Raw genomic sequence first — 15,118 nt, 5'->3', positions numbered from 1 at the left:
TTTATTCCTTCTCTTTTTCTCCTTTCCATCTCCTTTTTCGCTCCTGTCTTCACTTCCTCTTCTCTGTCTGTCCTCCTGCTCTGTCCCTTCACTCCTTCCTCTCCCTTTTCCAATTTCCACATCACACATATTCTACATTTCTCTCTTTGTGTGCCTTCCCTCTCTCTCTAACTCCTTCTCTGTATCTGTGGCGCAGTTTAAAGTTTGACTGAAGTAAAATGAAGCTGTATTTATTCACTGAGGGGAAAAATGCACTTTTTAAAATTAATATAATAATATAAATACTTTAAGCATGTTGGTGGTCTGTGTATAAAATGCTGTTAAGTAGTAGTTTCACTGAAAATACAGAGCTAAAACTCTTCATTTGAAGTGTGTCTATCAAGTACATGTGGAGGTCAGTATGTTTCCATCTCTCCTTTGTTTCCTGTGTGGAGTGGATGAAGGTCATTTGGAAAGAAACCCGGCCATTCTTTCTTCTCGAGCCCGTTGCTGCCCATTAGTGGACTCAACCACTGTGTTGAAACACTGAAGAGACTTTTTTTAACAAGGAAATTTTCTCTCCCAACACAATTTCCACCAGCATGACCTCTAATTCCAATTTATCCAACATGCGACGGCTGGTGGAACAACTGAAGCTTGAGGCCAGCGTGGAAAGAATCAAGGTAAAGAAAAGAAATAAAACATTAGACAGGAAGAGGTATGTTTGATGAACATGAGAGTTTTGGGTTTACTAATTAAATATTTACAGAATATGACCAATGGAAAACCACAAGCTTACTGTGTTAGATCCAAACGCCAAATCACTGCATCTATTAGTCACCTGCTTGTCCTGTTACAGCATGATTGCTGAATACTAACCCATAAAATCTCATACTTCCATATATGTTTGTGGTTTTTTACTCTTATTCCACGCATTACACCCAGGCTGTAGCATGTTATATATCAACCGAGCAAGGTCCAATAAACTAGTCAAAATACACTGAACTGAAACACACCAATTTAGAGGCTGATGGAAAAAACAATGGCTTTTTTTGTATTAAGTTTTTGTCCCCTTGCCTTTTCACATGACTTTCTTCATGGTTTTACTTATATCCTTGTAATTATAATCCAGTTTTAATTGCTTGCACCGATTGTCTGCTTAATGTTTCTTTGTTTTGTATTTAAAGCTTCCATTGTGCAGCATATTCAACTGCCTTTTACATGTTGTTTTAAAGGCTAATTTAACAGCTGGTCAGCTGAAATGAGCCTTTTGTCTAACACTGACTCATTGACAGTGATGTTGCTAACTATGAACTGTCCCAATTCTCTGTCTGTATTCTTTAAATTTTTAACAATCATGCATTCTTAATAGGCTCATTCTACAAATTCTGTGTTTTCCTCTCCCTGATTCTTGACGATTGTTCCTTTTTGGTTGTTTTAGCTGTGTACTCATCTAATACAGGCGGAGGCTGTTTAGCAGAGAGTGAAAGCTCTGTTAATATAGTTTGGTTCAGGTTATTATCTAAACTTTAAAGATAATCGTTTCATGTTCTCTACAGAAATTACTGAAATGCTGAGATAAAGGCAAAATTTGTTTTTTAGAAAAAGTTGTCCTATAGCCCTTAAAAATCAAAAGTACGTGATGCTTTGGTGACCCCTAGTGAGGGTCAGGAACCCCAGGTTGGGAACCAGTGATCTTGATAAAAGTGTGTGTCCCCAGGTGTCCCAGGCGGCTGCAGAGCTCCAGCAGTACTGCCTGCAGAACGCAGGCAAAGACGCGCTGCTGGTGGGAGTCCCCACAGGCAGCAACCCCTTCAGAGAACCACGCTCCTGTGCTGTGGTGTGAAGGTCAGAGTCTGCAAAGTTTGCACCTTTTATTTTGTAAGCAACACCTATTAATGTGGCAGAATTTCAAATCAGGAATAAAAAGATTTGCACTTTTTGCAGAGGGCGAAGATGTGGACACAGCTGTGGCACCTCACTCCCAGAAGAAAGGAATTCCATTTTGTCTTTAACATTTTTATTTCTTAAAGAAAAACACATGAAAATTAAATTTTACAAATATATTTTTAGATAAATGTCTTGTTTTACTACATTATTGTATATTTTTTAACACATTAAAGGACTTTACATAAACCCGCTTCATCTTTTTAACGCTAATGCTATAAGATGGAGTCATATAATGATGGTCTCTGGGTTACACAAAGCGGATGTTTATAGCCAGGCTCTAAATTACGCCTTGGAATCTCGTGGCGTCGGAGCTTCCTGATGTTCAGTCTAAGTTAGGAGCACAGCCAGAGAGAGGAAACTGGGTCTTCCTGTTCAAAACTGCAAAGACACTCTGCAGAGAGTCACACTTCACCCCGCCTTTGAGCCTTTAAAGCATTTGGAACTTATTTTCAAGCTGGAGGCTATAGATTAGAAATAAAACATGAATCACCATCATGTGGAAATGTTATGAATCATGTTTTTTCGAGGGTGTTTAGTCATGTAAGTCAGTGTATGTTTGTTTTACTTCGTGTGTATAAAATCTGTATAAAAACGGAATTTATACATTTGAAGTTGTAGACGTTCACCCCAGAAACAGTGTAGATCAGCCTGAAAGAGGTCTAGCCAGTCATGAGCTCCCTACTTTGTCACTTCCTTTTCCTGTCACTGTTCTTGGACGAGTCTCAATACTTTTCCCATTTTGATGCCTCCTTTCTTAACAGCCTTTGTTCAAGTGTATACCACGGATGCATGAAAATGAACATGATCTGCATGTGAAAATGACCGAAAAGAGAGAGCAATGTGAAGCTTATTCACATGTGAATCAATTTTATATATATATATATTTTTTTTTTTACCAAAAAAGACCTTGCAAAATGCATGAGGTTGGACAGAGGAAAGCTTTCATACAACTATTTCTATGACTGTGGCTGCAGTTTATTCTGTTCTGCAGCTCATCAGTGACAAACTTCCTTTTCAAACTTTAATAGAGTCCTTTGAGTGATGAGAAACTGGGTTTCCATTGTCCTAATTTAAATTATAAATTATAGTATCTTGCAGCATAGCTTAAAGTTAAAACTTGAAAAAACAAGAAAACTTTTACTGAAGCTGTGCTGTGGTTTAAAAGATGCAAATCTTTTCTATATTATATATATTATTACTAAATAAAGTTTATGAATTACATTCATTAAAAGTCAAGTAAATTCATTTTCACAAAGTATCATGTGGTATTAGATTTCTGAAGGCCCTAAAAACCTGACTTACCATGTGTACTCATTTAAGTATGCCAATAATTAGTGTTTATATAGGTCCTTTTTTCACATTCACAGGGAGGCTTTTAATTCAGTTTTAAAACTAAAGTGTAGTTTTCTAGTATAATATAGCACAGCAATATAGCAGAGAATATAAAGTGTAATATAGGAAAGTATGAGTGTAACATATAATTAATATAATATACATAAATATAATATAATTAATATCATATTTATCAGGTGTGCAATATTTGCAAATCAGTCTGGTGGTCCAATGTGGACATACTTGATTCGGGTCTTTAAGGAGACTTTAAAACAGCAATTCAAAATTTTGTGATGCCACAGTGTACACCTGGCTGTGTCAGTACGCGCTGACATCACCAGTGGGTGTGGTTACAGGTGCCACAGAGCACACTCGTCACTGTGGCTGTTTTCAGAGGCGAGACAGACTTGATACTTTCGAGTTCTGTTTTTGAGGCCTGTTGCACCATCCTCCAGCTTCCCCATCACCATGATGAGCTGCAGGAGATGAGGTGGTGCCACCATCCTCCTGTTCATTTATAGTAACAGAGATCTCTTTTTACAAAAGGAACAGAAACCTTAACCCATTCAAACTCCTGTGGTGGAGGCTCAGTGGTTTATGGTTTCAGCTGTGGGTCAGAGATTATGACCAGCAGGTAAAAAACATGTGTCTGTGTGGTAGTACTGGGCAGCTGACAGGGGGTTAATGTGTGTAAAATGCATATGCAAACAGTTTTCTCTTTTACAATTGTCTCAAAGTGCTCGTTAAACAAATTCTTCCACAACTTTTTTGGCGCTGCACACACACACACTTCTTTCTTACCTTTTATTTTTCTTTTCCAAATGAGTGTCCTGTTTCTCATATGCAGATTAAATCATAAAATAGGTATAAGAGAGGCAGAGAGAGCCTGAGATGCTTCGCTGTTATTTAACTGCTATGTGTGGTCTTGGTGCATGTTGTGGGCTGGCCATACACAGATGCTAAAAATCTAAGCTGAAAGCAGGTTAACATCTAAACCAAGAGTACAATTTTAACTTCCCCAGGACATGTTGAAAATATTTATTCGATTATTAAGGGAATGTGTCAACTTGTGCCATCTGCTGGTCATGACAACAAAAATCAATTTCTCAATGCAGCACAGCCAGTGGTGGATCAATTAAGATACTTCAGCAAGAGCAGCAATACAACAATGCTCAATTGCAAGTTAAATTTCTCTATATTATCAGTGATGCATTAATGTGTAAGCAGCATTTAACTGCAACTGATGGCCAAGGTGGACCTAATTTTTACTGTTGGGGGGTTAAATCTACAACAACACTTCTTCTCTTGTAAGATAGTGAATTTGTTTTGTAAAAAAACGTTTTATATTAATGTGTTACTATAAAAAGTACAATACTTGCCCCTAAATATAAAATTTAAATACTTAATTAAAGTACAAGTATTGATTGTAACCATTTTCACATTGAAATTTCCTTCAGCTGATTCATACTCTGCTGGAGTCAGTCTAGACCAACAAGAGGTCCAGATGTTGCGGCTGTGCGTTTTAGTTCTGCAAAACTCAGGTCAGATATTAACACATTCCTCCAAAAGACAACATGATGTTAAATAGAAATGGACCCAAAAAGGCTTTGCTGGTAAACTGGCTGTTGTTTACTGTCAATCAGTGTCCCGCCTGTCATTTAGAGGAAAGTCAGATATAAAGGCGCGGTTGTTCTTTGACGAGGAAATAACCTGAATAGCTTGAATGGAGTCGCACTCTCCTTTAAAGGTGTGGGCGGGGAGCAGAGAGCAGAGTCGGGTTACAGAGCCAACCCCTTTTTCTATTCTCACACACACACACACACACACACTGCAGAGCAGTCCAGTCACAGTCTCGTAAGGCACTTTGGGCTGTGTGTGCGCTCAGGTTGTAGTTTCAAGCTTTCCTGGGATGACTATGAGACTAACTGCCATCAATGAAGGACTACAAAACGACACGCCACTGGGGAACCTGCACAGCTCGTCCACACCTTTTCCAAAGGTCACTGACCTCTGAGAAAGGGTTGATCCAGTTTCACTCCTCTTTGTCAATGACACCGAACTTTTGTGTATCGGATGAGCACTTTTATCAAGTGAGGAGATGGCCAAAGTGTACAGACTCTATGTAGGAATAGTAACAGGTAAGACTTACAGTTTTCTCCTATCACTTGCATCTTTCTTCATCGAAACATAAGCCTTGGCCACCTCAATAAGACACATTAAAGTGATGTGAATATGTTATTATTATTTTAATGTGTTCTCCCAGTGGTAGTTACTGTTGTGATTGCTGGTGCGCCTTTAAAACACCTCTTTCTCGCTGTCAGCTGAGATGGGCTCCAGACTTCAGTGCTGGTTAATGATTGAGTGAAGAGTCCACACACAAGCAATATATCCCTTGTCATTAATTATCATTGTGAAAACAGGCTTTCCTAATGTGGAATGAAATATGACACCTGGGAATTCATTGTAACGTCCTCATATACGTATAGGTCTGTGGTGTGTGTAATCAGACTGCTCTATGAATGACCAGGGAGGGCAGTTAATGGTTTTAGTTTCAGCAGTAAAAGTGTGTATGTGTGTGAGTGACAGGAGTGGGCGTGAATAAGAGAAACTGGTGCTCTCTTCTACCCTATAAGGCTGGTTGGCATCGTGACTCAGCAGCTATTCACCATTAACTTTGATTGTTATTATGTTTTTATCATCTCCTCTCTCACGTAGATCCAATGCGGTGGCCGGAATGTGGTCTCACATGTTTATGCATTGTGCACGTGCATGCATTTGTTTCTCGCGAGTGTGTACGTCTGTGTGTGTGATTGTCTTTTTGCTTGTGTTCCCGGCTGCAGCTCTGGCCTTATGCAAATACTCCCTGGCAGAATGGAATGCCACAGACGAGTCTGCCAATCCGACTGTGCCCCACTGTCATCCCCATGGCAACAGAGACAATTGCACAGGTAGATATGGAGAGAAGGCGGCGGGCTGTTTCTTTGCGGTGTCATAAATGGTTGCTTTGAAGTTTTAAGGTGGAGGTTTAATGGAAGAATGGTCAAAGCACAGATGTGTATGTAAACATGCAAACGCACCTAAGTTTTACAGGAGAGGAAAGAATGAGAAAAGACATAAATAGAGCCAGTTAATTGTGGAGGAGTCATATTTCAGGCTGTCCAGAGAGCAGAGGAGTAATTAAAATGCCTGAGCTGATCAAGAGTCTGGGCTGGAGCTCCTCTGTGTCTTTGAAAAACAAATCAACTCTTGTGGAGAGGAAGGGTCATCTAACTCTGCTGAATCTCAAAGAAACAAACACAATACTTTTCAGTACAGCAAGTGATCTAGGAGCTGCTTTCTAAAACTTAAGGGTGGGTAGTTCTTACCCACTGGCCAGCTGGGGGCTTCCTGTGTAGAGTTTGTATGTTTCCTTCAGGTGCACTTGCTTTCTCCCACAGTCCAAAGACATGCAGGTTAATTGGCAAGCCTAAATTGGGCCTGTAGGTGTGAACGAGAATGTGACTGATTCTTTATCGTAGATGCAGGTTTGTCTCTGATCCTTTGATAAACTGGCAACCAATCAAGGGCGTACCCCGTCTCTTGCACAAGCCCCCAGTGACCCGCCAAAGGACCCGTCATATAATGGAATGGATTTATAAAAACTGACTTTTTAAGAATCAAAGTTTTGAGACGGAAACTCCTTTGGTTTGTTGCTGAGAGCTAGTTTAAAGGAATGACAACTTTGTCATGTCTGTACACTAAATATTATGCGAGCTAGCAAGAAGTTAGCTTAACTTTGCAAAAAGACTGGAAACAGGTAAACATATCTCATCATCTGAAGTCCCTCTAAAACCAATCTATCATTTTTACATTTTGGGGTTAAATAAGGTAGGTTAGATATAACATAAGTACTTATCTTAAGTGCTGACAGATGTTTTTATTACCTTCCAGGCTAGCTATTTTCGCCATCTAAAACCAAACCTTGTTATTTTTACATTATTTTCTACCAATTGAACAACTGAGATAACATGTTAGCTAGTAATCTTAGGTGCTAGTAGATGTTTTTATTCCATTCTAGGCTAGCAGTTGCCCCCGTGAAGCAAGATACACCAACCAACTGCTAGCTAGATAAAACCAGCAGCAGGTTAGCTGAGCTTTGCAGAAAGACTGGAAATAGGCAGAAACAACTCCCTCTAAAACTACAACTTGTCATTTATAAACTGTTTTTACATTTTCTTATGCAGCTTAGACAAATGAGATATGTTAATTAGCTACCTTAGGTGTTCATATGCAGTTTTATTCATTTCCAGGCTAGCTGTTCCTCCTCTTAAGATAAGCTAAACTAACCAACTGCTAGCGTTTGCTTAATGCGTAGGAAACAGTCATAGGTATCAATCCTCTCATCTAGGCTTTTGTCAAGAAAGCAATAAACATACTTTCCAAACTATCCCTTTGAACTTTGTAACTGGATATTTGTCAACAATAAGCTCATGGAAGCTCATCTTTCTGCTAACAACTGAAGCGGTCTCATTGATGTCACCTGAAGCGCAGTATTCTTTTACAGGGAAGTTTTCAAAGATAATCTCATTGGAATGTGCTGTAAAGATAGCGGTAGCATGTAGTATAAAAAGCACTATGTGTAACTGGTGGTCAGAAGTTCAGCATTATTATGCCACACTAGCAATTAGGGTGTGTTTTAGTGTTGGTCTGTGAGCTAGAGAGAAGAGGGGGAAGCGATACGTGGGGAGAATGGGAATTGTAGTGTGACTGTATCCCACCTTAGCATGTCTTTCATCCAGTAAAGAATTGTTCTAATAAAGACAGATGGTTAATGAGACCTTGATGACACTAGGCCTTTCCTGGCACTGATTCATCAGGACTCCTCACCGGATCGTATTGCAAACAGTCTATTTATACATCAGGCCATGCCAGAAGGTGAGCGTGTAAGTCCAAGAAGCAAGCTGACAGAACGTGACACAGTTACAGAAATAGTCAGATATTTTGCGGTATGTTTGCTTAACTTAATATAGGCTTGCGACTGGAAACACGAGGAAACAGCTCACCTGTAACATTTTAACTGGTGAGTTTTAGAGGTGCTGGTAGTTAAGTGCCCTCAGACAGAGCAGGGTCAGCTGTTTCCTGTTTCGAGCCTCTATGCTAACCTAAGATAAGCTAAGCTAACAGGCTGTAGCCCTACACTGAATGGACAAACATCATGGTAGTATCAATCTTCTCATCTTACTCTCAGCAACAAAGCAAATTTCCAAAATATCTAACTACTCCTTTGAACACGATATATGAGAAACTACTTTTCTCTATTCATGAGTTTATGTACTGTGAAGTGCTGTTGTATTGCATTGTCTTTGAATACACCCATTCTGAAACTAATTCAGTTTTAAATGTTGTCGCCTCATTTCTCCAGCAGACACGACAGATGCCGGCCACTACTCGAAATGTCCTGAGGAACTAGCCAACTATTGTGTCCACGGGGAGTGTCGTTACGTTGAAGAACAGCAGGCACCGTCTTGCAGGTGAGTGATGTCCGCAGCTAAAAGATGAAGCTTTTCATTGTTACTGTGTGTTTCTGCACTACAAATTGGTTTTTGTCGTGAAAGTTTTTTCTGTCCTTGACTCAGGTGTCAGCAGGGTTACATTGGCTCCAGGTGTGAATATCTGGACCTGGACTGGCGGATAGGAGAGAAACACCAAATCATAATTGCCTGCATTGCAGGGCTCGTTTTCCTCGTTCTTCTCATTGTATTCATCTGCATTTGTTCACAGTAAGTTTTGTGCTTGTGGGACGGACTAAAAATGTGATGTAACATGTGATTTAAACTGTACTTAAAGGAATTGTTGGGACAGTTTGGGGACAAGTTCTAAAAAAGCTGTGTAAAACGTAAATAAAGCAGAATGTGATAATTTACTAATCCGTTAGACATTTAGTCAATTGAAAACAGTACAAAGACAATATATTTAAAGTTTTATCTCATCAGCTTCATTGATTTTTGTAAATATCTGCTTATTCAGAATTTGATGCAGCAACATGTTTCAAACAAGTTGGGACAGGAGCAACAAAAGACTGAGAAAGTTGTGGAATGATCCAAAAACACCTGTTTGGACGTCCACAGGTAAACAGGTCATTTGGTAACAGGTGATAGTATCATGATTGGGTATGAGAGGGGCATTCTGGAAAGGCTCAGTCGTTCACATGATTGTATAAAGGATATTACTCCATGGGGCCACTTGTAAAACTCCCAACTTTTTGGGGTCGTAGCTGGAGCGTGGACAGTTAGCTTAGCCTCATGTAAAGAATAGAAACGGGGAAACAGCTAGCCTGGCTGTAACATAAGGTCACAGAATCCACCATTGTTCATTTAAAAATGTGATTATTGACTGGTTTGTTTACTGCTGCATATAAATAAAATGTACTTGGGTCCTGTCAACAACATGTTTACATCTCTGTCAGTCGTAGATGCAGACTGTGCTGGCGGAGGAGAAGACGGCGGAGGGAAGAGCCGAGGAACGGGACAGAGAAGCTCAGCATGATGGACACCGGTGCAACACAAACACCCTTAACTGAAGACTCAACAGAGCCACCACACACCAATGCTGTATGAGCAGTGTGTGTGAGGATGTGTGCGACTACAGAGAGCTTGTTTAGACGCGAGGGATTTTGTCCTTCATGTGACAGCTGCTGCCTTTTGTCTCACAGCGTGCTGTTGAAGGTCCCTCTGGACTGAACAGGACTGGGGCCCTGCTCGCAGGAAGGACTTTTCTGGATAGAGGCTGTCAGCTCAGGGAGGAGTTTTGACCCTACCTAAAGATCAGTCTTGTCTGAAACTTTGATGAAGCATCAGAACACAGATGATGCCATCCTGGATTTACAATTAACACAAGATGAGTGTTCAGCTGGTTGTATGCTGGCACGGACGCCTTTTCCAAGTGGCATGGAGCCACAGCCGCTTGTAACCTTTTCACTTTGCACTGCTGACTGCACGGTGCTAAATAAATTGTTGCTGTGTTGGAAAAAGCTGTGACACCAGCTGGCAGCCGGTAATAACGGTTGATCAGGTAATTGGTCTGCTTGGGACACTCTGAAAAATGAGAGGAGAGGGACTGTGTGAAGATACTGCACTCCATGTTCTCTTTGGGCAAATCCTGTCACATGAATAGATCATTAAATGCATAGAAATAATCAATATTACTGTTTGAGTGTGATGCATCTTTGTGTCATATTGTTTCTGCTTTGTTTGGTATTGATATTTCACAATCCACATCACAAAATCAAACAGTTTGCATCATTTATTTCTCTATCTACTCACACATGTAAATTTACGCAGAATATTGTTACTTATCAACACAAGAAATGCAAGAAAAGCCTTCCAGAAGGTTGCAGTTCTGAACCCCGGTTCGGAGGACAAGGAGAACTTGTGCTGGAGGCTCTTTTGAACTGTATATTTGGAGCCGAGCAGCCTCCGAGCTGCAGAGGCAGAACAGCCGAGCCTGTGTGCAGAGGCCTGAAAGTGCTCCACTGTACGAGACAGTTTCCAAACTGCCAGCCTTTCACTGGCTTTTTAATGTGTATCTGTATGTGTGCTAACTCTGCATCTAAAAGTAGGATGAAGGTAGTGAGGAGTCAGAGGCAGAGAAGGTTGTTTATGTGCCACCTATCAATAAATATGTCTGTATACGTGCTTTCCATTCAAGTTATTTTTCCCAAAGATTCAACGCAAAGCGCCACAAAACCAAAATCCTTTGCAATGAGACCCACTTTGTGTTTCATAAGAAAAATTACTCAGCATTATGAGACGTTTTCTGAGAAGTGTGAGTGCACTCAGACTGTACGCTGCTTTGATCTCAGACCAATGAGCTCAAGTTCACAAGGCCGCTGCTGACTTGCACTCTGTCACAGATAAACGTCTTGGCCTTTCCAGAATGCTCCACGAACAACTGCGACCTTTGTTACAGATTGTCAGTTTCAACTTTTAATTAAAAAAACATGCAAGATTTATATTATTATTACATAAACAAATGTGCAAGACCTGTTCAGTTTAAGATCCCTTTCAGGTGATTGTACTTTGGTTACATTTTTATTGCGTTGTTGTGCTGCTATGGTGCTTTATTGCCAGCTGTCATGTTGCAGGAGCCAACAAATTCCAGTGTGAGAGTGTGAACATAATACAGCGTAATCTGCTCACATAATGTGACTTAATCCTGTTGGCACAAGGTAATTATCTTGTACTTCATCTGTGACTCTAACGCTGTTCCAGATGTCGTTCTTTAAAACGTGCTGGACCGTCCGCTAAAAATGAATAAAATATGAAGGTTTAAATCCGTGACATGGGTAGCATCACAATGGAAAGTGGGTGAACAGGTGGCAAGACTATGTTCATACCAAGCAGGAATGAGACCAACGCTGAAGTGCTAAAGACTGACGTTCCTCTAATGGCCAAATGGCTGGCTCCAAAAGTGAGTCAGTCCCCATAGACCCCCATATTAAAATGCTAAAATTTCCAGCGAAAATCAAGATGTCAAGATGGTGATGGATGGAGTCGCTGTCACTGAGCTTCACAGTGGCTGTGGCTGACGTCACGGAGACTACGGCCATGTTTTGTACAGTCTGTGCTTCTTGCATATGCATAGTCAGTATCAGTGTTGGGTTGTGCCACCAGCCTCAGTCACCGAATCCCTTTGGAAAAGCTTTCAGTTGTTTTGGTTATGGTCTGCTGGACTGGAATCCCATATAAAAGACACTTGGCTGCATTTCTTTTGCAGTGTGCCAGCCTTAATTCATCTGACAGAGGCAGAGACGTGGCTGACATGTTTTTGGCTTCTTACTGGGAAAAAGATAAGAGGAGAATAACTTCAAATGCAATCAAAAACAAGAAGTGATACATTTTGCCTGCTAACACCAACCTGCAGTTTTGTATTCAAAGACATCTATTTTCTGCTCTGTTAACAATGAAGTTGTTAGGATCTTTGACCTAATTTCAGGTGGCTGACTGTCTTCTAAAGGGTGACAGCTGTGGAATGCTGGAGTTTCTATATGAGGGGTGTGTCTGCAGGACTTAGAAATGAGGCTGATAAGAAACACAGATACCAGCCAAACTCTAGTAGATGTTTGATTTGGAACCAAGATGTTAAAATCTCTTACATCGACCCATAGTGTCATTCTGAAACAACTTAAAATGACTGTATGCTTCGGTGGACTGTGTATATCAGCCTCGGATGGAGTTCATTTGACACAGTTCTAACAGCTCCATCTGTTCTGTGGTATGTGTGCAAGCTGGTGGCTCCGACAGCTGGGCTGAGTTTGAGGGGAAGTTATATTGCACCACACAGGGCGAACCAGATCAGTGCTGTAAGTGAACAAGACGAGTTGTTCAGGCGGTGTCGTATGTATTTCCTGTTCATATCAATTTGTGCTGTTTTTGAAGTTAGCATAAATACCACCAGAGGTCAGCAGAGCACCTATCACAACAGACCTCTAAAATTTGCATCACAGACATTTGAACTTAATCAGTGATGGAAAGTAACAAAGTCCATTTACTTAAGTACAGTTTGAAGGTACTTGAACTTAACTTGAGAATTTACATATTATGTTACTTTATACTCTGTTTCTACTTTGCTTTAAAAACCTCTAATGAGCACATCCAATATGGCGCATTGATAAGATAAGATAAGATAAAACTATCTTTAAAAAAAAGCCAAAAAAACCCCGAAATACAACATACAAAAGTAAACTATGTATGTACATATTATACAAGCAAAATAAAATTTGACTATATGAAAGAAAAAAATGTAGAAAAAATATATTTAAAAAATCTAAAAAAATACGTATTGCCCCACTAGCTGTGGAAAAAAAACAATGTATGCTGCCTTTAGATTAAAGATAATAACAGTGTTAATACTATTGCACAGAAGAATAAGTATTGTTACACAGAATACTTCTCCATCAGTGGATTTAATATTTCACAGATGTTATTCTGTTGCTCCCTTCTTCTAAAAGCTAGAATCACATGGCCAGTAGTATAATCTGCCCTCTATTGTACTTCTATCAGAGCCCATCTATTAGTATTATTAAGACCAGAGTGCGAATGAAAATTCTTATTATCACCTTTTTGACATAAGTACTTGTTTATCATAGAGATTTTAGGAGGTTAGATGGGTAAATATCATGTGGATGCTGCAGCTATCATTCTCCCTCTGTAAATGCAACCACCTGCCATCAGCTGTCGTGTGGCGAAGATACCCTTTAAAAGAAGGAGGATCAGGAAGCCATTAGTGAGATGGCAGGTTGTGATTGGGTCAGATAACAGTTGTAATGGAAATTCTTTTCCTGTCACAAACGTTCAGTTTTCTCCCTCAGTGCTGCAGAGGTCTCTGACATGCTGATAGCCGCAGAGGATTTGTGGTATAAAAGCCCAAAACGAACAAAAAATGTTGGGTGACGGAATGTTAGAGGGATGATGCAGATGCTCTTCTCTTTCATCTTGATTCCCACAACTAGAAAATGGATTGGGGGCCAAACACATCACTATGGATGGAGTTTGTGTCCTGCTGAGCTCCTGGATAACATGCAATTTGGCTCCTGTACTATCGTCAGCACTGACGATCATTTCACATGATCCTGCCTGTCTTATTAAATGACACTGTGTGGCATGATGAATATAGGAAAACTGCATCATAGAAAATTACCCTTTACATGCTGAGATCACATTCTGAGAGTCTCTCTTATAGCTCTGAGCTTAGTTCTTTCATCACTAGCTTCTATTTGCGTCCTCTGATGTAAAAGTCACAGCCACAAACAGCAGGTTCAAACACTGTTACGCCTAATGTGACCAGGAAGAAGAATTACATTCAAATATAAATCTTTATTAGGAAAAAAAATATTATTTAGTTGGAAAAAACAGCTTCAAGCACAAGCATATGAAAGGTCACACCAATACCATCTGATGACATCCATTAGCTTAAAGTGGCAAACAAACACACCAAACCAGTGCAGGCCAGCCATTAGGAAATACAGGACAAGGAGATAAAATTTTCCAAATTTAGCCCCTCATCCGTAGCTGCTCCAGCACCAATTACACCCACCCACCCTTATCTCTAATGCCAACACATACAATTACAAATAACCTCTTGGCCATTAGCCTTGTAGTGACACAGGCAGAGTCCCGAACAACCATTTCTAAAATCCAGACCATCCACCAGGCTCTGATTTGTATACATACACTCAATAAGATTATAAAGCACAAAATGTCAAGTTTGTTATTTGAAACTACAGAGAAGATTTTTCTTTCTAATTAGACTGTGACAGTTATATTCCTCTCTTTAGCTTAAAACAAAACAAGGAGAGGAAAAAAACTGCAGTAAAAAATGTAATAAGAGAAAAGTAAAATTACTGCGAGGCATTAAATCATGAGATCAAATCATACTCCTGTCTGAGATGTGCATTAAGGGAAATTACCGCAACCGCTTTCAAAGCCTATATTTATAAAAGCTGACACTGACACCTCAACACACAGTTTTATAGCTTTAAAGCTACACTCATCAATACTAGATTGGCCTTAGACTCATCAGGTGGCCGGAAGCACAGCTCTAAATAAATGCCATCGTGGATCCATCCACCACAACAGCTTACAGGCATTATAGCAGTAATGTAGTAAGAGTTATACTCATGCTGCAAATGAAGCTGGCTAACGTTTCAAAAGGAAACATGTACCCAGCATCCACACAATGCATCATCTTGTTAAAATGTATTTTTCACGCATGTGTATACTGCATGTCTCTGTGTGGTGTTCTGTATTATGTTCTGTGCTCACTCTTCTTTCTGCTGAGGGTATACTGTATGTGTGGGGGTTAGTGTTGGGTGAGTTGT

At 40.0% G+C, this 15,118-nt stretch overlaps 2 protein-coding genes across 5 annotated transcripts; both read left to right on the top strand.

Annotated features, from left to right (window-relative positions):
* Positions 1–530: 530 nt before the first annotated feature.
* On the top strand, positions 531–2,336 carry gng10 (guanine nucleotide binding protein (G protein), gamma 10). Its single transcript, XM_041960518.1, has 3 exons — positions 531–662; positions 1,700–1,827; positions 1,927–2,336. Exons 1-2 carry the CDS (start codon positions 582–584, stop codon positions 1,823–1,825), a joined length of 207 nt encoding a protein of 68 aa, XP_041816452.1. The 5' UTR covers positions 531–581; the 3' UTR covers positions 1,826–1,827; positions 1,927–2,336.
* A 2,354-nt stretch (positions 2,337–4,690) lies between these two features.
* On the top strand, positions 4,691–10,875 carry btc (betacellulin, epidermal growth factor family member). 4 transcript variants are annotated; one of them, XM_041960480.1, is made up of 5 exons: positions 4,691–5,399; positions 6,102–6,209; positions 8,663–8,771; positions 8,877–9,020; positions 9,707–10,875. In XM_041960480.1, exons 1-5 carry the CDS (start codon positions 5,360–5,362, stop codon positions 9,855–9,857), a joined length of 552 nt encoding a protein of 183 aa, XP_041816414.1. In that variant the 5' UTR covers positions 4,691–5,359; the 3' UTR covers positions 9,858–10,875. The 4 variants fall into 4 exon arrangements, with proteins under 4 accessions (XP_041816414.1, XP_041816415.1, XP_041816413.1 ...); XM_041960481.1 differs by having other exon boundaries at positions 4,692–5,399; positions 8,666–8,771; XM_041960479.1 differs by lacking the exon at positions 4,691–5,399 and having other exon boundaries at positions 5,416–6,209; positions 8,666–8,771.
* The last annotated feature ends 4,243 nt before the right edge of the window (positions 10,876–15,118 follow it).

The sequence above is a fragment of the Chelmon rostratus genome, chromosome 19 (genome assembly GCF_017976325.1).
Source record: "Chelmon rostratus isolate fCheRos1 chromosome 19, fCheRos1.pri, whole genome shotgun sequence".
Classification (NCBI taxonomy): Eukaryota; Metazoa; Chordata; class Actinopteri; order Chaetodontiformes; family Chaetodontidae; genus Chelmon; species Chelmon rostratus.
Note: the sequence above shows the minus strand (reverse complement) of the source record. Positions and strands in the feature narration are given on the sequence as shown.